The sequence below is a fragment of the Electrophorus electricus genome, chromosome 6 (assembly GCF_013358815.1).
Source record: "Electrophorus electricus isolate fEleEle1 chromosome 6, fEleEle1.pri, whole genome shotgun sequence".
NCBI lineage: Eukaryota > Metazoa > Chordata > Actinopteri > Gymnotiformes > Gymnotidae > Electrophorus > Electrophorus electricus.
The window spans coordinates 14,173,130-14,198,094 of record NC_049540.1 but is presented as its reverse complement, the minus strand read 5'-3'; the positions used below and the strand labels follow the sequence as shown (position 1 = coordinate 14,198,094).

The 24,965-nt window shown below is 38.0% G+C and overlaps 3 protein-coding genes across 4 annotated transcripts; 1 reads left to right on the top strand and 2 right to left on the bottom strand.

The window, feature by feature from the left end:
- Positions 1 to 1,688: 1,688 nt before the first annotated feature.
- tmem141 (transmembrane protein 141) lies at positions 1,689 to 4,136 on the bottom strand. Its single transcript, XM_027027125.2, has 5 exons — positions 3,961 to 4,136; positions 3,744 to 3,810; positions 3,440 to 3,523; positions 2,969 to 3,076; positions 1,689 to 2,483 (listed from the first exon to the last, which is right to left on the bottom strand). The coding sequence occupies exons 1-5, from the start codon at positions 4,012 to 4,014 to the stop codon at positions 2,413 to 2,415; spliced, it is 384 nt and encodes a 127-aa protein (XP_026882926.2). The 5' UTR covers positions 4,015 to 4,136; the 3' UTR covers positions 1,689 to 2,412.
- A 13,784-nt stretch (positions 4,137 to 17,920) lies between these two features.
- LOC113588077 (proteinase-activated receptor 3) lies at positions 17,921 to 18,859 on the top strand. Its single transcript, XM_027027110.2, has one exon. The coding sequence runs from the start codon at positions 17,921 to 17,923 to the stop codon at positions 18,857 to 18,859; it is 939 nt and encodes a 312-aa protein (XP_026882911.2).
- A 320-nt stretch (positions 18,860 to 19,179) lies between these two features.
- Positions 19,180 to 23,559, bottom strand: LOC113588088 (zinc finger protein 436). 2 transcript variants are annotated; one of them, XM_027027127.2, is made up of 3 exons: positions 22,974 to 23,559; positions 21,413 to 22,862; positions 19,180 to 20,545 (listed from the first exon to the last, which is right to left on the bottom strand). In XM_027027127.2, the coding sequence occupies exons 1-3, from the start codon at positions 23,173 to 23,175 to the stop codon at positions 20,500 to 20,502; spliced, it is 1,698 nt and encodes a 565-aa protein (XP_026882928.2). In that variant the 5' UTR covers positions 23,176 to 23,559; the 3' UTR covers positions 19,180 to 20,499. The 2 variants fall into 2 exon arrangements, with proteins under 2 accessions (XP_026882928.2, XP_026882927.2); XM_027027126.2 differs by having other exon boundaries at positions 19,180 to 22,862.
- Between the last annotated feature and the right edge of the window lie 1,406 nt (positions 23,560 to 24,965).

Sequence of the window (24,965 nt, the reverse complement as noted above, 5' to 3'; positions counted from 1 at the left end):
TGCTCCAGTTTCTTTTTCAATGGGTCCGCCCTTGAAACGTTTGCGCATCTCGGTCTCTCGGAACTACTATTGGTCATGGTTGAAATTGCCACGCGCCGATTGGTTACCACAACAGCCACAGTGCGTTCGAGTTTTGTCCTTTATGAATTTGAATACCAGTTAGCCAGTCTTTTTTTTCCAGAAGGATTTCATTTAGGTTTATATAAAAGGATGACTTCTCATGCAAGATAATATTATCTAAACAAGACGTTTTGTTTATCCTAGCTTCCAGTCACGTAAGATGTAAGAACTTTAAGCATTACAGTAATTTTTAATGTTTTACATGCTGTCACAGGCTAAACAACAGTCAATGCTTGTAACGGCAGCGTAATTTGAAGAGATTCTTGAGAGTCTGCTTGAAGTACAACCTATGCAGAACTGGCGTCGTCTGGTGTCATTTGTAGGCAGTAAATTAACCCCTTATCTAATTGAATACACAAACCCGACGTGACGTGCTGACCTCCATCGCAAATCGCCCCTAGAGAGAGAGTGCGCGTGTTCAGTGTAATACTTGCTTTGCCAGTTAAAGATTATCTTTGTTTTACGGTGCTTTTGGGAAACCTAGCCATGTAATGTATATCAATACTTTTTTCAAAGCTAAATCATACATTTTCCCGTTTTTTATAAATATTACGTTATTTTTATTCTCATTATCATAACATCTGAGGATATTTAAATATCTTTAAGATGCTGTTTCGTTACAGTTTGTCTGTGGTCTCCAGCGATCCAGGACATACCATAATTCTGGGCACTTCAAAACTAGAAGTCTTTCCTCACTTTCAGGCCAGACTGGGCTTTGGTCCCTCAAATTAACCAAAGGGATTAGCCTAACAGTATTTTGTTTGTACCCTACACAAGTTTTATTAGACTTCAGTGGCATTACGGTTAAGGTTTAGGTTATGCTAGGAAGTATTTGTATTTAGACATTTTTACTGAGCTGTCTGTATTGCTCTAGGCTAGATTACAATATACTTCTGTTAGTATCAAATCCATGTGTTAACTCATACTAAGTGACATACTACAACTGTTCATTCCTACCCATTATCACTCCATGAAAGGAACCTTTCAGCACACAAGTGTTCTTAGTGACTCAGTGTAGAGAAAGCTATTGATGTTTTTAAGAAATGTATTATTTCTGTAACAATCTAGTGGAATTACATCATCTAAATCTTTTTTGTTTGTTGGGGGGTGGGGTGGGGTTATAGAACCCATTTAAGGTTATATTGGGACCTCTACATTAATTCCAATATTTATCATGGTATAAATGTTTCCCCCAGTCCTACTGTCCCAAAGACAGTCCTACCATTAAAAATAAATGATTACTAAATGTTTTATTAACTTGATTTCTAATGGCTTAAAATATGTTGGAATGTAATGAAAAGGGAGAAATAGAAAGGATTGCACATAGCTATCTTAAATTAAGTTTTTAAATGTGTACCATAGTTCTCATCAAATCTAATGAAAAATGAGCCCCCAAAAAATCACCACTTTGGAAAAAAATGAAGTTAGGTCTGGCAGCATATTACACATTTTAAGGTCAGCATGAGACCTCCTAGCAAAGTTCCCAATGCACAATTTGTTAATATACTCATTATAAACATTGTTCAGTTTTAACTTCTTGGATTTTGCAAGTGACACTTTCTCCAGACTGCTTTTTAAACATATGGCCTTTTATTACAGATAACAATTCCTCAAAAATCTGAATATTTAGTCAAGTCACTTTTCTATAACATTACACTTATACATGGTTCAACATCAGCAGGAGCTCTTCTATCAGCCCTTACAGATAGTTTGCTGGCATGCAAGTAGTGTCTAAATTTAATTTTAGATACTTTATTATCCTGAGATGCTAAGAAAGCCAAGAAAACTACGAAGATGCCCAGAAAGTAAGTACCTTTTCAGTGAGTGAATAGCGACCTCTAGTGGCGTGGCGTTTATTCGTTTCAACTAGCCTACACGGTCAAAGCCTGTCATTAAGTGTTCGGGGCTGGAGGCATAATTCTAAAGGCAACTGTAAAAACTGATTTCCCAGCCTATACTAATGACAAAATAAACCTGAAAGGCTGGCATCTGTGCATATGCAACTACATTATTTAATCTATTAACAGTTGTTTAAAAGAACCCTAAAACACAGGTTTAAAAAAATTGAGTACGTCCTAATCCGTTACAGATCAGAAACAATTATTGATTGCTAATGACCAACACTGAGTGCAAAATTAGATCAGTAAATCAGTATTACAGGAAGTGCAAAACTACAACTATCTAATTTCAGCCAGATGTGTAGATTTACATAAAATTTTAAGAAATAAAAACAGGTATCTAATATAAACACTGATGGCTGATGACACAGGGCGCCATATTGCTAGGTGTCACTTACTCCATTGAATCTCCATACTTTGTGACTTTGGGGTCTGTAGGGATTGCAAGGCTAGGTGGGTCACCCTCTGGATAAGGATGTGAAAATAGACAATTAGATTTTTTTAGAAAGAAAGCTAAAGTGAAATTCTTTTTAGAAATAGTATTACCAGATAACGATATGTCTCTGAAATACTGATAAAATGCAAAACAATTATAATGTATTCTAATGAAATGCTTTCTCCATCTTAATGGATAACCTGACTTGGTGTAAGGCAACACATATAATTTCCTTCATATACCACACTGTATACTACAGATGCCATAGTTTGAAAATGTAACCAAGCAAACAGTTAACGCCATTAAATCAAAATTCCTAAAACAGCTACCTAAAACAAAAACTAGCACAACACCAGCATGTAAAAGCATATCTATTGTGAAGCTTATCCAAAGATAATACTATCTAACTGTTTGTCTGACTGTATGTCTAGCTATCAGGTGAATTTCCCTCTGGAATTAAAAAAAGTGATCTATCTCTAAACAGGTTGTTAGGAGAATGGAGATAAATACTCACTCAGTGGGTCTGAATCAGGAAGGTTTCCTTTCTCTAGGAAGAACCACAAGTCTCTGCACTTCATACTCTCCCAGCGTGTCACTGAGTAGCTGAAGAGTGATGAGGCCACTGCGAAGGCAGTATGAGGCAAAGGTGAGACAGCAGGCTCCAACTCACCACAAACTCACCACCCACTTAAACAGAGACGTGCACTTGAAGCACTACTGATCACATATTATTCTGATGGCAGATGTGTCACAGCAAAGTGGTAAAGACGGCATAAGGGTGGTATGGAAGTAGAGCATGTGCCGCTCTATTACGGGAGAATCTGAAAAGATATTTTAAACAAAATAATAAAAACAAATTGGTACATCCATTTTCCATTTCTATTACTGTGTCGTTTCTTCCCATACTTTAGTTCCTCTATAGATGTGTCAATTGATTAACATCCTATTAACAAAATCAGTCAAATGAGGGATAATGCTGACATACCAATAGACACTAGCAGGTTCCATTGCAGGGGGTATGGCAGTCTTTTTTGAAGAACCTGCTGTGCAAAGAAAAGGCTAGCTGTACCTAATTAATAGATGGACAATGTTAGTGTGAAAGAGGGAATAGATTATAATGCAACAATATTTCCTTTTTACTAAACTGTAATGCAACCGAGTTTGTGAAACCCCCTACTTCTAAGTGTTAAAATGAATTTAGGGACTTCGATAAGCATACTAATGTAGGTTATCTTTTTAGGATGACATCTTGGGAGGCCAGTGAAATAAACACGAATTTTTATACCAACCAATTATGAAGCTGCCTGTTCCTTTCATAAATGCACGAGACTGGCAAGCAGCATATTGTTGCAAACCCTGGACAAAGTGAAGGACAGGTAAGGACAGTGGTACCGCTACAAACATACCCATTTTCATTACGTAGCTAATAGTCTAATGGCTAATTGTAAGCTGTGATACTGTAGTGAAAATATACTCTTCTGATTTAATCAAAAGGAAATGGCGCACCGGGTGCTTCTCCATGAGTGCATCATCGACCTTGGTGAGTCCAATATTAACCATTACGTTTATATTTTGTTTGCAGCATAAAAACAGTTTAATCTTTATGACCAAAGCACAACACTATCCACTTAAGTGTTTTCTTGACGCTTACTTCCGCGTAAAGAGCCAAGAAAACTGCGAAGAAGATGCCAGAAAATGAAGATCCTCAGAAAGTGTTTATTTCGTGAGTGAATAGCGACCTCACGTGGCGTGGAGTTTACTCGTTTCAACTAGCCTACACCGTCAAAGCTTGTCAAGAAGTGTTTGAGACTGGAGGTAAACTAGACTACTTATCAGGAACATTTAAGATTAAAAACAACAACTAACACTGGAATTGACCGTGTGAAAATAAAGCATTTATTTGACAAAAGTCAGTTATGTGGTCATTTATTTGAAAGTAATTACCATCCATATCATGTGTACTGTGCTACTGGAAAATCAGCACTGCCCTTTCACAACACAAAACTACACACAAGAAAACGTTGAGCTCGTTTTTTTTTTCATTTAAAATTTTTACTTTTATTTTTAGTCTAAAGTGGGCAGCCTTAGTCAGCTATGATTTTGTCCATCGTAATGTAAGTTAATGTCTTCTTTTTAATTGATAGTGCACACTGGACTATGTTGCAAGTCTAACATTAGAGAAAAAAATACAAATCTGCATTGGTCTTTTTAGCAAGTGATTCACACTCACACAAATAATATAGATTATGGATTTACAGTGTGTACTAAAGTAAAAGAAGGGTCAAATACCTGCTTATGTTAATTTTGTTGTGATTGTCCCTTGTTGTGATTGTCTGGTCTATAGCAGACCAGTTTTAATGGCAAGCTACACTCTAAGGTAAACCAAAAAGGAACAGATTCTATTGTTTACATAATTAACATAAGATGCAAAGGTGCCCTATAACATCCAGCATCACCTGACTAGGTAAAGCAGTGAAGTAGTAACATGGACATGTGGTGAAACAGAAACACTTGAATTTGTAAAGGGAACTCATTCATATCACTGCTGCTAAGAAGCTGCCCCCATTCTTCCTGAGCCTGCTTGGTCAGCCTCCTACTATAGCAGGACAGACATGGTAAATCATCCACATAACAAAAAAATAGCATATCTCCAAGGGTGACACACACCCTTGGTGATATGGAAGGCAATGATGGCTGAATGCAGAAAGCCCTGAGGTGATCTTTGGCCTAGGCTTTATGGGACTAGAGGTCAAGATGGCTGACGCCAAGGTCGAAGTGTGTGTTCAGTACACCCATGGAGTGGTAAGCCATAGCGCTATTCTGCAGTCACATCTCACTGACTAGAGAACAGTTAAAATCAAAATCGCAAAGAAATCATATTTGATAGCTAATATTTTTGGACAGTAAAATTAACTATCAAGGTTAACAAATAATTATTTGATCTTGTGTCTGTCTGCTCTCTCCCCCTTTTCATCTTTTTCTCTTTTGCTCTTTAATCACTTTACATTTTTTATGTTATGTCTTCAGTTGATTAGGTCAAAGTTATCATTCTTACACCCACTTAGTCAAAGTTTCATAACAGGAATTATGAGAAAATATTATATACCATAAAGTTCACAACTTTAGCTCAGAAGCAAAGATAACTTCAATGTTGAATAAAAATGATATCTACAGTGTTTCATACTTTACAATACAGTGTATACTTTACGCACACTTGGGTTTTCTTGATTAGACCATTTTATACAATGAAAGTGACGTTCTTTTCTAAATATCACCAGGAAGGGTTGATATCCAGGAAGAGTCGTTCTGTCGCAGGCAGCATTAATGCATCAGCTGTGCCATTTCTCCTCACTTCTTTGGCATCTCATTTTATTTTATATTATTTAATATATGACTCTTATGTGCAGCCACTAGCATTACCACTGTTAGATAGTTAGCCTTAAACCGAGGCCTCACAAGAAGGTGCTTTCATTACAGAACATTAGCTAAACATATATAGCTAGGTATAAAATAAGGTTTTAGATATAGCTTGATGATTGGTTTTAGATTAAGTTAAAACACACTAGGATTAAGGGGCAACTTGGTCTAAATAAGATATATATATATATATATATAGAGAGAGAGAGAGAGAGAGAGAGAGAGAGAGAGAGAGAGAGAGAGAGAGAGTTTTTCTGCACCTTCATTCTTTTTTACATCCCCTATCCTCCCAGATAAAGCCACTGAATTCTCCTTAGATTTTAAGAAGAGCAGGTAGTGCATTGTGCTAGCAACACCACTCTGTCATACGGATGCGAGCACATGGATAAGAGCATCTGTCACAGGCTGTTAAGGAAACGTTTAGCCAAACTCGGTATAGATACTTAATTACACCCAAATGAACATGATACTAAAGACACTTGTCTGTCTAACCTGCTGTTTTTTATGCTCGTTTAAAAGTTGTTTTATTGATTAAATACAACTAAAAAAGATCTGCTTTATAAAAAAAAAATACATTTTTCTTGAAAATTCATGTAAGAAGAATACAGAATCCATATTTCAGATCATTCCTTTGCCTTAATTCAGGTACAGTGACTAACTTGTTGACAAATTGCTAACTTGTTTATTTCATGAAGCATCGATTTCGCTGTGGTTGCAAAATGATATTGTAAACTGCGAGATTTTAAACAGGGATGTAATTATTTTAAACCGGGAAAATAAATGACCATGCTAACGGAGAGAAACTACACGGAACAGTACAGATGAACAAGCAACAACACAGAACATAGAAGACTGACTGAATAAATGCGAAACAAGGCAAGAGCACTGGCACCAGTTTAGTACAAACGACAGCTGCTAGGACAAATCTTTAGCGACAAAACCAGGAAATGGAAACAGGTGAGAACAATAACAGGCAGGGAGAACCAAACGAAGGGCGGAATTAACAACGGGGAAGCACAGCAAAACAAAGACCACGATGGCCTATCGTGACAAAGAGAACCGTTAAATTGTAAGATTTCATGAAGAACAGACAAAATGCTTGATGGAGGATAAAAAGGTTGTATGTGAGGCAGAGTTGTAAATATTGTTTAGGATAATACAATTAAATACATGACAGATAAGATAAACCTCATTACAACTAACAGCAAAGAAGCTAGTTGCTTGTTTGCTGTTAGTTGTAATTACTCGCTACAGGTGTAGTTTCGTCTTGGCTCCTAGTTGTGAATTGGGGGCGGACACAGCATTTACTGAACTGTTAAATTAGAACGACACCGGTAGAAGGCTTTCGTTTTGTTTTGTTTTTTTTCTTCTAGTTCCTCATCTACGTTGAGGACCTCTCAAACCTTCTTTTTTATCCCCCTTTTCAAACTTTTATCACATATGTCCACAAACCTAAAACATCTATCTATCCAATCTGGAATGTGCAATTCTTGACTACACATACTGCAGATCTTCTAGATATCATCGTCGTAGACACCGCTATCTCAGTAACTATCTGCTCCCAACATTCGACACTGTCCATTTGCCACACAGAGACCTGGACCTCCAGGTTCCCTAGATAACTTCACTGATGATCTTGACACCCCCCCCTTTCAGTTCCCCCCTGAAAGAAACCCACTCCTTCTCTGTGCTGCTGAAGCTACCAGGACCCTTCACCCAGTAAACTACAACATTTTCTTTTTGTCCAGCCTTGGTGTGAATGGCTATGCATGGTAATGGTGACAGTCCTATCAGGTAACATGGAGACAATCCACAGCCAAGCCATGTAGACTGTCCACCAGTGTCCCCCCTCTCCTCTTTGTATACTCACTCCCTTGATGTAATATCTTCTCAAGGCTTCTCCTACCAATGCTAGGCTGATGACACCTAATTAATTATTTTTTCCAACTTTCTGACAGACTGGTTTCCAGGATCATGTGCAGTCATGTAGCTGATGCTTTTATCCAAAGCAACTTACAATTATGATTGAGTACAACTTGAGCAGTTGAGGGTTAAGGGCCTTGCTAAGGGGCCCAACCTGGCAGTGGTGGGGCTTGAACCAGCAACCTTCTGATTACAAGTCAGGTACCTTAACCACTGACCCTGTAATCCCCTTGTAATAGCAAAGATAGACTATTGTAACTTGCAACTTGCATGTCTTCCTCTAAGATCCATCAGACCTCTACAGCTTGTCCAGAATGCAGCAGCATGACAAGTCATCAATCTTCCAAAGTTCACACATCACTCTGCTGTTGCGTTCCTTTCATTGGCTTCCAGTAGCTACCTGCATCAGATTAAAAAAAAAAACATTCAGTGGTTTGTAGATCATTAGAAGTATTTTATAATTAATACAAATTTTTACTGGGAGCCAATTTAAAGTAGCTAAGATAGGAATGATGTGATCAAACTTTCTAGTTCTAGTAATATCTGGCTGCTGCATTTTGAGCTAGCTGGAGCTTGTTTAGGCACTTAGTGGTACAGCCAGATAGTAGGGCTTTACAGTAGTCCAATCTTGAAGTGATAAATACATAGAATAGCTTTTCTGCATAATGTTCCTAATTTTTGCAATGTTCCTAAGGTGGAGAAAGGTGGTCCTGGAAATATTATTTACATGAGCACTGAACAAGAGTTTAGGATTCATAATTACCACAAGAGGTAGCATATACAAAAAAAAAAGCAGTATCCCAATATTTTCAAGTCTATCTAGTAAAATGTGATCTATAGTGTCAAATTCTGCATTCAGATAAAGCAATACAAGTAAAGAGATGTAACCCTGGTCAGAAGCCAACATGTCATTGACTACTTTAATCAGTGCTATCTCTGTACTATGATGAGGCATAAACCCTGACTGAAAGACCTCATGTATCTGCTTCTGATTCAGGTGTGAGCTTAGCTGCTGAGCTGTTTCTAGGATCTTGGAAATAAATGGAAGATTTGAGATGGGCCTGTAGTTTGACAGCTGAAATGAGTAGAGGTTAAATGTTTTTGATAAATGGTCTGATTACTGCTAATTTGAATGATTTAGGTATGTAGCAAATGTTCAAAGAGCAGTTTATTAAATTTAGTAAAGGTTAAATTACTTCAGGTAGCATTTCCTTAAGAAACTGCATGGGTAGTGAATCAAGTAAGCAAGTGGAGGATTTTGATCAGAAGAGCAGAGATTTGGCTGTTGGATAAGTGTAAATGATTCTAGAGTCTTTTTTGGCTTGGTTGTTCTGATCTAGCTACCCATTGTCATGTTAATACTCTGAATGTTGTAATCTGAGCATTGGTGTCAATTTTATTCCTAGTTAGATGTGCAATTGTACTAAATAGTAATCTAGGATTATTTTTGTTATTTTCTATTAGGGCACTATGCCTAAATAAGCTTCAGCTAGTTCAAAAAGCTACAGCCAGAGATTACTAGAACTAGAAAATTTGATCACATTACTCCTATCTTAGCTACATTACATTGGTTTCCAGTAAAATTTCTTATTGATTATTCTAATAACCTACAAAGCAGTAAATTATCTTGCCCCACAGTACTTTAGAGAACTCCTAGTACATTACAACCCACCGCATCTGCTTAGATCAAAAGGTGCAGGCTCTTTACTAGTACCAAGAATAAGAAAATTTACCACAGTGGGCAGATCCTTTTCCTGTATAGCTCCCACACTATGGAATAACCTTCCTTTAAATGTTGGATACTCAGGACACAGTATCAATATTTAAAGCTAGGCTGAAAAGCTATTTGTACAGTCAGGCATTTTATTAACTACTTCACATCTTAGGTAAACTGTTGTAAAATTAATTTGACTTGACTTATTTTATATGTAGCAACTACCAAGATAGACATTTGTGATTTTGTGATTTACTAAGTTGGTCCAAAGCTACATATTGGTGTACTTCTAGCCAGCAAACTAAGTTATATTTAAAACTTTATTATTTTTTTTATAGCTAATGTTTGCTAATTGTTAGCTAGTGTAGTCCAAAGACATTTGCTGCTTGACAGTTGTGAGTCTGTGTTCAAATGTCAGATCCCACCACAGCAAGGGAGATGGATGAGACAAGGTCATCTTTCTAACAACCATAGTTGTAACACTGTGTGTGTGTGTGTGTGTGTGTGTGTGTGTGTGTGTGTGTGTGTGTGTGTGTGTGTGTGTATATAATGTATGTGTGTGTGTGCATGCAGGCAGATGTTCAGTTTGCCATCATTCCTGTGTTCATTTTCAGCCTTTTATTGTTATGGCATCTCTTGGCTCCTCTGTGTCACATATCCAGAAACATTTGAAAGACATCCATTTAATGTCATATGAGGCCTTATATTCATGTTCAGTTGCCTCACACAGACATAGATCCTCACTGTAAGTGGTAGATAAGCTTCAAATGAACATCCTCAATTTTGTAAAAGAGCTGATAATCTGTAACTTTAAAATGTGGTCTGATTCAATTTCTGAGGGATACAATAAAAGACATTAGAAATAAATATTTTTCATTCTGTTATCAGCCACTAGGCTCACTCACAGCCTGTTTTCTTTAATTCTTATGTTAGGATTAGGGTTGAATTTAGACATACAACCTAACCAATAATATAATATAGGTTAATGTCTTCACATATCCAGAAACATTTTAAAGACATTAAAGGCATTAAATGTCATATAAGGGCTCACATTCATGTCCAACTCCTTTACACAAATGTCACTGTAAGTGGCAGATAACATTTTGTCATTAACATCTAGGTTCATATAAAGCCTGTTTTCTGCAGTTCTGGGTTTAGGATTAGCGTTTAAGATGTATCAGTCAGAAAATGTTTTTTTGCCATTTCGTGACATACACAGAGCCACATTATAGACATACATTTAATGTCATATGTCGGCTCATCCATTCCTAGCTGCCCTACTGAAAGGGAGGCTCACCTCTCTGTTTCAGTTAAACACCCTAATTTTTTTCTTTTGATAAAAGAATTGACAGTAACGTTCAAATATGGTCTGAAACAATAGCTACAATAAAAAAAAGTAAAACATAGTTAACATTTTCATTCTGTTAAGATCACCTGTGCTCACTTAAAACCGGTTTTCCTCAATTCTAGTGAAAGTTAGGGTTTAGATTTTGATTCTTACTTGTTGCCTAACTTTAGAAAATTTAAGACATTTAATGACATTTTCCTAGGTATATCAGCAGTTGTTTATTTAATTGTCACGATCCGCTTTCTTCACTTACGTCCACGTGATGGGACTGCCCACGTGGGGCTGTTTGTTTTTGTTGTCAGCGTGCTTCTGGTTGTGTTCACGGTTCCCACAAGTCAACACGCCCCCTTGTTAGCATTCCACACCTGTGTCTTGTTCCCCTGTTGATTTAAATATGCTCCTTTGGTTCAGCCTTTAGGTGCTGGTTGTATGTGAATATTACAGGTTCACTATGTGTGAGTACTGTGGTTCTGTTTAATGGACTGACTAGAATTCTTTGCTGCCTGTTTAATCTTGTTTTCTGTTTGTCTGTTTAATGTACATCACTTTCATTTTCATTAAACGGGTTGCGTTTACTTAAAACCTTTTTTTTTCCGTCCTCGTCGCAGTAATGTCTTTTCCACGCAGTTTTAGTATAGTTACAATATAGTGTATGTTCTCTATTGAAAATCCTTCTTAGAAACAAACATCCCTTCCTCTAGACTCATTTTTACTGGTGTTATTCAACCTAATTGAGGCTAACATCTGATAAACAAGATGCTTTATGTAACTGCAACTCATCAACTCTCTTAATGAAAGATACTGATGATAAGCTGCGATACAAGACACAATGACATCAGTTATATCAATTGTAGCATCTACATTAATTGGGGCAAAGACACATTCTTACTGAGTGCTCTGTTATACATCCAGTTTTAGGCCAGTCAATTTTTTTTAGATCCCTGTCCTCCATTTTTTACATGTGTATGTAGTGCACTTAACACACTTTCCATATCTTTGACCTTTCTTTTTCGTTACATGACCAACGGCATTGTCAAATTTCCCTGATTCAATTATGAAGTCAAAGCTAATCTACCATCTCCTTGATTTTCCTAGAGCACTGTAGAAGACTGTGCTACAGCCACTGAAAATAAAGATCTTTATCTCCTCTTAGCAAATGCCTCTAATAAGACCTGCTGTTGACCAAGGCATTTTTTAGTGCCTAATCTTTTATGACACAATGTCATAAAAGATTGGACACCACCACGATATCCAATTTGTCTTGGTAATTTATCTTGTATTAAAATAACACAAATGTTTAAAAAAGAAACTATAACCAGTAGTTTTATAAATAGGTCTAAAATACATCTTTAATGGGCCTGTGCAAGATTACAGCATACTGCCTACTTAAAAGAAGTAGACACTGAGTTTGAGTAATAATATCCATCAACATGACAACAAAAAATGTAGAGGTAATATATACATTTTACCATGATTTGGAGGAATTCACTCAGATGTGCTTCCAGGAATTGGCAGCAGATGACCTTATTGTTCTGCCTGTACCTAAATGCTAGTCAACACTTGAAGATGTTTCTATACAGTTGATAGCATACACATGTGTGATGACCTAGTATAGCATACAGTGGTGTCATGAAAGATTTTAATTTTGGATCACACATTGAAATGTAATCCATGAAATTTGAAATGCAAATTCAAAGATCTGAGCTTGTGGAGCTAAGGCCTCCATGTCTTTTGACTATAAAGACATCAGTCATAATATTTGCTGTTAAGAAATCCCTTGAAGCAGATTATTTTGGAATTCTGTGGCCCTATGAACAATAACAAAAAACAATAGATTTGAAGCTCTCTTGATTTTTGGCCAAAATGATGTATCTCTGTAGGCAACATATATTAAGTATTTGAGAATTGACACCGCCAATACATACGGTGTATTCCAGAGAAACAGAAACTGTTTCTAGGAACCGTGTGTGTTTATTTATATATATATATATATATATATATATATATAATTTTTGGCCATTTTTTCTTTTGCTGGCTGAAAGTAACTTACAAACAGTTGTGAATGCTCTGCTTCCAAAGATTCCACTGCAGCGCAAGATTAAATCTGACACATTAATCACATGAAACTAAATCTTATCACATTAAACATGTTTGGTTGAACTAAAAAAATTAAATAGCATTCTTATACTCTCATTGATGCTACTTTGCACAAAATAGTGACAAATTTTATTTCATGACAGCTCAGATATTTATTGTATTATTTTTTTAACTAGGGTTACACTTACAGTTATATGTATTTGGGTAGTGTAGGCTTTATGCAGTTTTTGTAGCCTGTATCTAGGCTTACTCACTTGCACTCATATACTGAAAATGCAATCCCCCCAAGTTGGCAGGCCCTCTATTTAAAATATCTTCACACATGCCTGCACTGATGTATTCAGTATATTGTGATCTTTCTTCCTTTGTGAGATCATTACAAAAGATTAAGATATTTTAATGTTTTTTGTTTTTTGAAGTTTATTATTTTATGCACACCTTTAATCATGGTTTATTTTTCATAAAATGTGTCAGTAAAAAGATTATTGGTAAGTGTAGAAATACTCAGAACCACCTGTTTTCATTTTTATACTTTACTTATTTATGTGATTTGCCTTGTAAATATCCCTTTTTAGAAGTTTATCAACCTGAAAGAGCTTCCCTCTTAATAAAATACATGGACTGGTACTAATATTCTAATGCAATTTCACAGAGGATGTAAAGATGGTGACAAAGATGTTGACCACAACATATTATCGCAACCTTTCATGGCAGCCATGACCGTTGAAACCCTGAGGTTGAATGGAAATCAGTCTGTAGGCAATTATGCAAACATCCTGGCTGGATATATCCTAAATATCCCAAATCCCATTGGTCATAATAGGCATTAACAGAAAGGTTATTGTTTTGGCGAAGAAATGTGAATTTACTCAATAACTGTGAGGCTAACATGAATAATGTCAGCTTTAATCTGATGATATTTCCTTTCACCTGTAGGGTGAGCCATACTGACAGGGACCTACATTTAACCTTGTGATCCTGTGTCTCAGCACAATTGTAAACAGCTATTGCAACATTGCCAGTGCACCATGCAGATGGAAGAGAAGAGCTTAGTAGTGTCAGGGTCCAGGGGTCATGCAAAATGTTGTCTTTTTCCAAGTCTCCAGGGTGAAGGACATCTGCCAGTAACCCTTGGTTAGGTTGAGGGTGTTGATAAAGTGAGCACTGTAGACCTGGACCAGGTGCTGTCCATGGTTCAATAATTCCCACGGCTGGCATCTTGTTGATTTCCTCCTCGACGGCCTACTAACATGCCTATGTGCCTCCTTGATGGTAATTCCAGGGGTGTCTCAATGTTGTGCTGCATGTGTGCGCCCAGAGTCAGGTCAGAAAATGACTGTGAACTGGTCAGTCACCTCCAACAACTGCTGCATATTCGGGGTGAGTTTTTTGCTGACATGTATTACGGTTCGGAGGAGCAGGGGCTTCTGGTTTGCGAAAGCTGACAGCAGGGGTAAACGCTCTATCCATCATTTAAGCTAGTTAATGTGGTTTAATTGGTTGGTGGTATAACCATCCAATTGCTGTACATGGTAGTTCACTGATCTGACTCACTCTGTGATGGTGAGCGGTACCTACGTCATCAGCACGAACATCAGACATTTACTGTGGGGATCAGGACTAACCCACGTCTCCCAGCAGGAACTCCCTAGGCTCTGTGGGGTGGTTGTACACTCCTGAGGGATATATATACAAAAGGTGAACTAAGGTGAGGCATAGGCTTACACATGTAACGCAAGCACTGTGTGCGTGATACACAAGTGATGCATAAGCAACTATGCACACTTTACAAATAGCAGAAGTACAAAAAAGGGCAAGCGAATTTCAGAGTCTGAACAATGAGCCCAAACGGCATCAAACAAGAATTGTGCAAGTCAAAGAATAGCTAATATAGTGAAGGAAATCTAGAACAGCACTGGGCAACTGCGCTTCCTGACGTTCTTTCATTATCCCATGGAGATAATGCACAATACCACACGAGTTACCATGGCACTCCTGGACTAGAGCGAACTCCAAGGAAGACCCACCAAAACCAGGACTGGAGTAAAAAGGGGACCGGTGCTATGAAACCTGGAGAAATTGACAGGCAAAGAGGGAAGAAAACGCACACAGCCGCAATACGGCAGGATATAACAATAGCACACTACTATTTCTTTATTGCATTTATATTGTACATAATGCATCTTGCACCCTTGCTCCTGCACTACTACATATTGTAGCACAGTTTAGCTAATATTGCACATACTCCAGTTAATATTGCACACCTTGTATATATAATGTTCTATATTCTGTCTAATTATATATCGCAGAAGTGCACTAGATAATTAAATAATTAACTGCATAATTTACTATCCCTTATGTGGTCTCTTATATTAGTCTGCACAGTGTTATAGCTGGCTACACTGTATTTTTACAAAGTAATATTTTTATTGCCATCTACCTCATTCCTCATTGCCAGCCACCTGTATAGATTGATGCAATTTCTACATGTATTCTTACTTGTTGTCTGGTGTGCTTGTTCAGAATGTGTACACCCTATGTGTGTGTGCACAATACCACCCTCCACCTATGCACTTTTATTTATCCTTATACTGTATCATAATTGGCCTTCTTCACATATAGTTTGGGGAGAAAATGTGAATCCAGTATCAGATCAATGGGCTTCATTTACTCCTGATTTTAATATGTCCCTTTGTTATTTAGGACTAATAAAAGAAGAGAAATTACATTTATCTGAGAGAGATGACCCAGATTAGTCACCTTGCTCTGTCTGCACTGACTGGCTTTTCAGGGTCCATTATGTTACACTGTGTCCTATCCTATTTTAATTTAGAGAGTGCTAGATGGCATATAACCCTGACAGAAGGACCAGTTGTACTGACACCCAAACAGTGGACTGTTCAGGTTTGTAACACCATCTCCTCAAAGCCACACCAAATCACTTCCCTCCTAAATCTCCTTCGCTCCAATTTTAAGTGAACAAGGCCCTTGACCTTATAATCTCATTTTTGGTAGGCTTATTTACCCCAGATATGACATTGTGAAATTATGTAGATGTAACTACTATGAACTGTATTCATCATCTTGTATCAATAAACAAATTAATTTGAAACAAACAAGCTGGCTGGTAGTATTTGCTCAGCTGTGTATGGATTCATTTTATTGTCAGGTTTTACTGCTCAGTACAGAACATAATGACAGTATGTAAATCTCTCATTATATAGGTATAAAAGCACTGAGGCAAGAAAGGTTCCTTGGATTTAATTTAACATTCCATAAAACAGCATGTGTAAATACTCATAATGTGCATAATACGCATGGTATATTGAATTTCTGAATTTGAAATAAGTCTAAGTCTTTAAATTACACTTTCAAGTATGGTGGAAATACTTGATTGGGTTTCAACTGTGTCTGTGGTAAACTTCATCCTGTGATTTGTTTTTTATTTTGAGAAGTCTGAGAACACTGACAAAGACTTCATTTACAAAGTCTTGTGTGACATATTGTTTTTTGTACTTTTAGAATACCGCAGCAAGATGCTTGAAGAGGTGCAGTGGACTTTCACACAAAAGAAAAAGGCCAAGCTAAGCAGACCTATTTGAAAAACAGCAGTAATCCCCTTGTCACTGATGTATTTCAAAACTGAAATCAAACAGCCAGCCAGCTTCATCACCTTCATGTAACACATTACACTTTGTTACACTGAATTTCAGGAGTGTACCACCGGATAGTTGCATCAGTTGTTTACTTCCAAATTTCCGTCAGGCTTCAATGGCAAATTGCATCATTACTGATCGGTGTGAACGATGAGGACTTGCTAGAACATGCTCTCCAAATTAACCAATGCAGTCTCTCTTTTCATATGCTCAATAACTGGTCAAGTCAAAAATAGGCAAAAAGAAATTAGTGAATTTGTGTTCGAATGTGTGAGTCTATGCATTACAGAGTGAAAATAATGTCTATGGTGTGAGGGCCTGGACCATCTCCATGTCCCCCCTCTCTGAAACAGACTTCACTATGATTGGGTAATCCCGGTCCCTATGGTGTTGAATCATGGGTCCTGGGTTGTCTTCCGCACCGGCTACGTGAGGGGCTATGGTCCTATGACAGATACTCAGTTGAGCTTATTCTAAACAGGTGATTTGCACCCAACAGAAGCTGAATATCGTGTCACCATATGTGGACGTCAGAAAAGGGATATTCCTCATAATACTGGTGAGACTGAAGCTTCTTCTGCTTGTTTCTCTCTCCTTTAGGAATGCCAAGGATTTAAGCTGGTCATCTCTTATTTATCTAAGAAACAATACAAGTGTATGCTGTAACTTGCATCTAATTACAAGTGTAACATGCAGAAATAGGTAGGTCCAACCACCAATGTAGATTTACATTTACATTTATAAGCTTTAGCATACACGTTTATCGAGAGCAACTTACAAAAGTGTAGATATTATGATGAAACAGCTTTTACAGATAATGATAGTCCTTGTTCACAGAATGTCAGGACTGAAAGTCAGACAGTGGTTTATGTTTTGAAACAGAAAGCCCATGGACACAAGTCCTTGTCTGGATATGCTTATGGTTACATGTAAATGTGCCATGAAAATGGTTAGTGGGTTTATTTTCATTCATTTGCATGGATATCACAAGCCAAAGCAAAATTGTCTTTGTGTATCAGCCAGAGAAACCTGACAGGTAGGCATGTTTAGTAATATAAAGGTTCTGCATGCGTAAGCTTCAGTTTGTTGATAGATAATGTCTCAATTGCTTTTTATCTATAAGAAGAGGTTTTTGATAGAATTTGTTTAAAAAATATGCTGGGAGTCTTGGCTTTTCAACTCTTTTTGAAACATTTTAGTGACAGACACTAAATTTATCAGAAGAGCTGTAGCACCATGTGTGATTCTTTGCTTTTTAATCCAGCATCCTGGGTTGGAGTCCGCACAATCCACTCCTTTAGGTGAAGCAGAATGGAGATCGCAAGCTACATCAATAACTCTCTGCTACTCAGTCGCCGGTCCCTGAACGCCTCTGCAGCAGACCAGACCATATATGAGGAGTGCAGAGACCTGCCTGAAGTCATCCTTTTCTATCTGGGTTTGCAGTTTGTCAACATGTTCCTGGGCATACCTGCCAACCTGATGGTGCTGTGGCTCATTCACAAGAACAATGGTGACTCATCCACCTCAGACATCTTCGTCATGCACCTGGCTGTGCTGGACATGTTCTTCTGCCTCATCCTGCCGCTGGAGCTGGCTAGCCTGGTCTACCTGACCACCAACAGTACCTGGTACATCCTGCGCTTTTTCTACGGCATCAAGGACTCCTCGCCACTATTCCTCTCATGCATCTGCCTTGACCGCTACATGGCTGTGCTTCACCCAATAACTTTCAACCGCCTGAAGGGGCGGCGATACCGGGCCACTTGCGCTGCCGCTGTCTGGGTCACCACCCTGGCCTACGCCGTGGCCAAGTGCATCTGCATCATCCCAAACTTCCACAAGGCCTTCACAGCCATGATCTTGGCAGCATTTACTTTCATGGTGTTCTGCAACATCTCCATCCTCTGGGCGCTAAGGCTGTCCAGGCCAGGCCGCGACGACATGCACCCAGTCAAGAAGAGGGCTTTTAAGATAGTTCTCATTATTCTGGCCATCATTGTCTTCAACTACTTTCCACCTGTAGCTCTCTTTCCATTCCAGGCCTATTTCTCCCAGGAAGTGTTCATGTGTTACATCCACTACATAGCCTTTGGCTTCATGGACATCAGCAGTAGCATTCAGCCCCTGCTGTACTTGTCCAAAGAGAAGCCAAAATGCACAGCGTGCTGTTGTAAGTGTTGCATCACTAAAAAGACTGACAATATAATCGTGGCTGAGGCATCAACTGTGTATTCTATAAATTGTTAAGATTTCTCTCAGAGGAATATTAAGATATTTTATTATCTGTTTGCACAACTATGCTGAATATAGATATTTCTTTTGTGGTCAGATTTGTTTTAAATTCTAGATAATAAACATTTTGCACTCCCAGAATTCCATCTCAGACATCTGATGTTTAGTGAGTACTGTTTGTAGTTATTTTATGATTGTTGCTAAAACACTGTGCATTGAGCCCAGGTGATTTCACTAAACCCTAACACAGCTGTATCCTGTGTTCTCTATACACTGTTAAAGAGTAGTTGCAAGTTGACTGAAATATAGAGGAAACAAGTCATTTTCTACCAGCTATTATTTTTATTTAATTACTGACCGTACTATCGCTGCATGGTCTTAAAAGTCCTAAGCAGCACAGACAGAACAAATCTGATCATTTGCAATAAAATTACATAACACTTCATTTTTTTGTTACCCCAAATAACCCTCAAATTTGAACCACCTTTTAATTACAAAGAAAATTTGCAGTTTGGTATGGTTTTAGTAGAAATAATCCATTAAAAAAAACATTACTTCTAACATAAATTACAATTACATTTATAACATTTGACAACTCTTGGTTTGGCTGTTGATTAGAGGGCATCATTAAACCATAAGAGAGAGGAATAAATGCAAAACCATTCAATTATATTAGGACATTTATAATACATTTAATTTACACTATGCGCAAATAAACATTACTTAATATATGTGTGCGCACATACATAATTTATTTGATGGTGCACTTTAATATCTAACATTTCAGGATTACTGTGCAATAGATACAGTATTCTGCACACCTTAAAGTGACAGTATATTTTGTCAATATTCTATAGCATTAATCCAAATAAATGAAGTCTACACATTGTTTCTCATTGTAGCTGCGTGAGACCTGGAAATTCTTACTGCAAAGGTAAAGTTTTTCCTGTCCAATTTAATTCCAATGTATTTACTACAGGATTAAAGATAAACTTCAAAAAATGTATAACCTGCTTCCTTTATATACACAAACAGGAACACAGAGAATAGCTCTAAAATAAGCTTTAAAAATGCTTAAATGAAAAACAATCACTCAAACAAAAATACATACATTAGAACAGCAGACGTTTCAAAGATTTATGGCCTTTGGTTTTGTAAAAGTTGATCCATCTGAATTATCATCATTACAATCCAGGGACCACAAGACTGTCAAAATGCAGCAGATACACAAGACAATATCCCTTTAATGTGTTAAATTACAACAAATTAAAAAGATCACATTCATTATAATTCATTGTTAGCTATAAGTAGTAGGCCATACACGAAAAATCACATCTCCTGTGGTAATGTCCAAATCTGGTTCTGCTAACTCCAAGGACTATGCACAGGTGTAAAATGCCTTACTACATTCCATGCTTAATTTAAGTCACACTTCACTACATCAGTTACTCAATTTATTTTCATTCTTAATGGAGAATTTCAACTAATTCCAGTGGGCATGGCATCCATTTCTCACCTAGGAATCATGGCTAAATGTAAGAGTGCCAATCTGAAGACCCTACAAATTACATCATTGTTCATCACAGCAAACAACAGACAATGAATGATGATTCTGCAAAACCACAGTACCCATGTTTATCATTCTCCCGGGACTTTCAGAGTGTCAAGCTCTCATGATACTGCCACAATTCCTGGTTGAGCCTTGAACAAATATCAAATAACATGTACACTGAATCATTAAAGTACAGTTCAAATGACAGTTCAAAACATACACATTATACTTGCCATCATGTAATTACGATATCAATTATAACCCACCTAAAATATTCTGCAGACAGAACCTCAAACTACTGTGTATACAGTTTCAAAGGTTTTCAAACACAGGACTCACAAACAGATTAACAAAATGCTCCATCCAAAATAGTAACTTGCTTAACAATAACTAAAATCTGGTAGGGGCCTATAAGATTTCTCTCATTTGCAAACTGCAAGGCCTGATCTTCCACAGTACTCCAGTTTCCCACATAATATGCATCAAGTGGAATTGTGGAGGACATAACAGGTTGGTATTTTTAAACTGAAATTATTCTTGTTTATACAAAAATTATTCTCAATGACCTTATAATGTCAGAACAATATTACAGAAATAGAATTGCAAAATGTCATTTCTTAAAAGTGAAAATAGGTCTGAAAAAAAAAACTGCCAATTAATAGTTAGTAATGAAGTAATGCTCAGCTAACAGTTACTTTGTGATAAGGAACAAAATGCTTCCCTTAATAGTAACAGTTTAAATGTTTTTTGTTTGTTGTTAGCCTAGTTGATTTAAATTGTCTCTATAACTGAATACTAAATATTAAGTTAGGGACCATTCACGGGATGCTCCTCAGCAAACAAATTAGTGTTGAGCTGATGGCTTTGTGAAGTAGTAAAATGATATTTTGTATGTAGCAGTGTTACCACTTTAACTACTGTGACATCTCAATTATTAATTTCCCAATTCTGAATTTTTCATATCATCTGCAGTGTGTAGCTTCTGGTGTTTTCTGAGTGATGACTCATTCGTGTACCTCTTCCCGCACTCAGTGCACACATGGATGTCCTCTTTGGAGTGGAGCTGCTCGTGTCTCCTGAGGTGTCCCAGTCTGCTGAAGCTTTTGTCACAGTGGGGGCAGCTGTACAGCTTCTCCCCAGTGTGGGTCAGTTGGTGAAGCTTGAGGCTACTGGCCACCGTAAAGCTCCGGCCACACTCAGTGCAGCTGTACGGCTTCTCGCCCGTATGCATGCGCTTGTGGATGGTCAGGTGGCCAGCCTGACTGAAGGTCTTTGCACACAGGTCGCAGCGGTACGGCCTCTCGCCCGTGTGGATGCGGTAGTGTGTTTTGAGGTCTCCCATGCCATTAAACCGCTTTCCACACTGACTGCAACAATATGGCTTCTCGCCTGTGTGAATTCTGACATGAATCCTTAGGTTGCCGGCATTGGTGAAGGTCTTGGCGCATACACTGCATGTGTATGGCCGTTCCCCTGTGTGAGTTCGTAGGTGCACTTTGAGCTGGTTATGTTCATTGAATCGCTTGCCACAGTGTGGACAGCAGTATGGTTTCTCACCGGTGTGGATTCGTTTGTGGATCCGGAGCTGACCCTGATGGCCATAATTCTTTCCACACAGGTTGCATGTGAATGGCCGTTCTCCTGTGTGGGTGCGCTTGTGGTTCTTCAGCAAGTCAGCTCGGCTAAACCCCTTGCCACAGAAACTGCAGTTGTGTGCCCTCTCAGAGCTGTGAGTCCTGGCATGGATGTTGAGCGAAGCCATGCGGCTGAAGCTCTTGTTGCAGAGAGCGCAGTGAAAGTTTTTGCTTTGCTTCAGTTCTCTTGAGTTTGCGGATTCTGTCCATGGGAGCATTTCAGTATGTCCCTCCTCCGATTCTGTAGCCACTCCAACATCAGCACAATCCCCCACCAGGTCAGCATCATCAGCTGGAGCCTTAGCATCTGTGGCAGATACACTATGAGCTGAACTCTCTGCTTCCAGGTTCCCAACATCACTCTCGTTACCTTCACTTATAGCACTAGTCAAGTGCTTTTCAGACACAATGGTTACCCTGACCTCACCATCACTGTCTCTCAAGTGGTCAAAGGGAGATCCAAACTGACTGTAACATTCAGATTCAACAAAGGTTTCTTCAGTATCTTCTACTTTAATGCACTTATTTATAAAGTTGTCAGGGGACCGATCCATTGAGAGGTTGATGGCTGACTCATCTCCAAAGTCAGGGTCAGTCTTTACATAAGATAATGTGGTATTAGACAGGTGTTTGTCTATCTGAGATGTTCCACTTTCTGATTGGGGGCATGACATTAGTAACTTGTACTTTATGTCTCTAGTTGTTCGTATCTGGTCTTCACTCTGCCCCCTGGGCCCTCTCCTTTTACCCTCCTGTGCGGATCTATTTGTTGAATTATGGATGAAAGTCTGACTTGAGAAGTCCAAATTGGCAACAGCAAGATCATCATTCTCTGCAATGCAAAATAATATTTTTATTATTATTTTTATTCTTATAAAATCCATATTAGGGAAATATGCCCTCCTTTCCTAACTAGAAAATTACCGAAGGCGAATTCACATACCTGTCTTCAAATGGGTTTTTAAGGCCTCTTTTGCGTACAGTCTTTTCCTGAGGTCCTCGTTCTCTGACGCAATTCGACGAATTTCCCCTTGATATTCAGACAAGGTCTGATCTACAGAGTCCAATATGTTACCCACAGTCGCCTTAAAAATTTCATTTAAAGATGACTCCAGGAAAGCTTTCAGATTTCTGGAGTTCGCCATTATTGTGATTTCTGCATGAGTAAACCAAAAACAACAACAACAAAATCCAAACCAAAACAAACTAACAAACAACGGCTTCAAAAGGTTGCTTCTTGGTTAACACTACGTCGACTCAGATGGTTAGCTAGCTAGCAACGCTAACCTACGGAACAAAGCAGGAAGTTACTGGTCTCACGGACACTTTGGCACCGCAAAATACATTTTGGTTCTACGCAACCTACCGTTAAACGGTTCAAATAATTTAGTGCGAATAGGTGAATGGATCTGTCTTGTAACTTTGTTTATATTAGTTTGTGAATTTTGTGAATATTCGTAAGGTGTTGCAAGCAACCTGAAGCTTCACTTGTTCTACAGTTGTCGTGTACGTAAACCAGTTTATCTCAAACTGTGAGGTCGCTCCTTAAGGTTTGGAGAGCTACTGCAACCAAATAATGTTAACGTCCAGCGCCTTTGGACTCTTTTGATCAACAATGGCTTACGTTGTGTATAATGATATAAGATTACATAGGTTTACATTTCTCCCAGGATTTGTAGCCCAAATAAAAAAAATTTATTCATTGCTTTTTTTTTTTCTAAACGTGCCATGATTGCTTCACCAGTAGCGGAAACAAAAGTGAAACCATAACTCTTTTGAAAACACGGTTTGATGACAGGATTAAACTGTCCCCCTTTCATATATATATATATATATATATATATATATATATATATATATATATATATATATATATATATATATATATATATATTTGCTTGCGTTGTGACTGACAACCGACGATGATATTCCCCCGTGTGACATTTTTAGCAGCCTCACGCTCATGCGTAGACATAAATTCAGACTTTGTATAAACACTGTTATTATACGGCATGGCGTGTCTTTGTTTATGTTGCAACTTGAATATAATTGTATAAAGATACAAATTTATATTCAGATTACACGTAACGCTTTTGATATGAAATGAAGCGTTATGGGTCTTCAGTTCAGACGCCTCACTCTACTACTTTCACCCCACTCTGATACAAATAGTTTTCTGATATTTGTCTACAGCGTTCCGTCCAATTTAGAGTGAGACTGTAATCATATGTAAGCCCCAACAATGCGTCCCCCTAAAGTTGAAGCTAAATGTGTGCCTATCTAAATATTGTACTAATATGCACCTCAGACATGGGGGCGCTCTAGCAAGAAAATAGAATGGGCGGTAACTGAGGCTCCATGATTCCAGGTATCTTTCCGCCTTTGTAAATAGGTAACGCCGGCCAGGTGTCTTCTTTCGTTCACGTTTTCTTCCCACAGTTCTCCACGGCTAAATCTCTGAATGTTTATCGAAACCATAATCGGAATAGAAAAATCCGTATAATATGAATATAATTGCGTACATATCTGAATTATAATCGTGAATGGAAAGCACAGTGAATGAATAAACTATAGATGACCAATTCGAATCAACTTTGTGACTTCTGAAAGGCACCTCATGTTTCAGCATAGCTGTTTGTAAAGAATTTGTTTTCATTACTTGGTAGCTTCCATGACTGAGGATTATATAGACAAAGATCAAGAGCATCTAAAGTAGTTAGCATCTAACGAATTCAGCTGTAGCTCTTACAGTGTATTTTATTTGCAAAACTGGCATCTCCAGCTCTGTTACTCTGCCTCTATTTGTTCATATTAGTAGACACATATGCCTTATGTTGTGACCTGAGGTAAGTAAAACAATTTATATTTCAAACTCAACTTGCTTTGATTTTTTGCAGTCTATTTCAAAGACATCATCTTATGATGTGGTCTAGCT

Coding starts and splice junctions, on each gene's coding strand:
- tmem141 (XM_027027125.2), bottom strand. CDS start 4,014: ATGGTTAATATTGGACTCACCAAGGTCGATGATGCACTCATGGAGAAG. Junction 3,811..3,960: donor CACTCATGGAGAAGCACCCG/GTGCGCCATTTC, acceptor CACTTTGTCCAG/GGTTTGCAACAATATGCTGC. Junction 3,524..3,743: donor AACAGGCAGCTTCATAATTG/GTTGGTATAAAA, acceptor TCTATTAATTAG/GTACAGCTAGCCTTTTCTTT.
- LOC113588077 (XM_027027110.2), top strand. CDS start 17,921: ATGGAGATCGCAAGCTACATCAATAACTCTCTGCTACTCAGTCGCCGG.
- LOC113588088 (XM_027027126.2), bottom strand. CDS start 23,175: ATGGCGAACTCCAGAAATCTGAAAGCTTTCCTGGAGTCATCTTTAAAT. Junction 22,863..22,973: donor AAAAACCCATTTGAAGACAG/GTATGTGAATTC, acceptor TTTGCATTGCAG/AGAATGATGATCTTGCTGTT.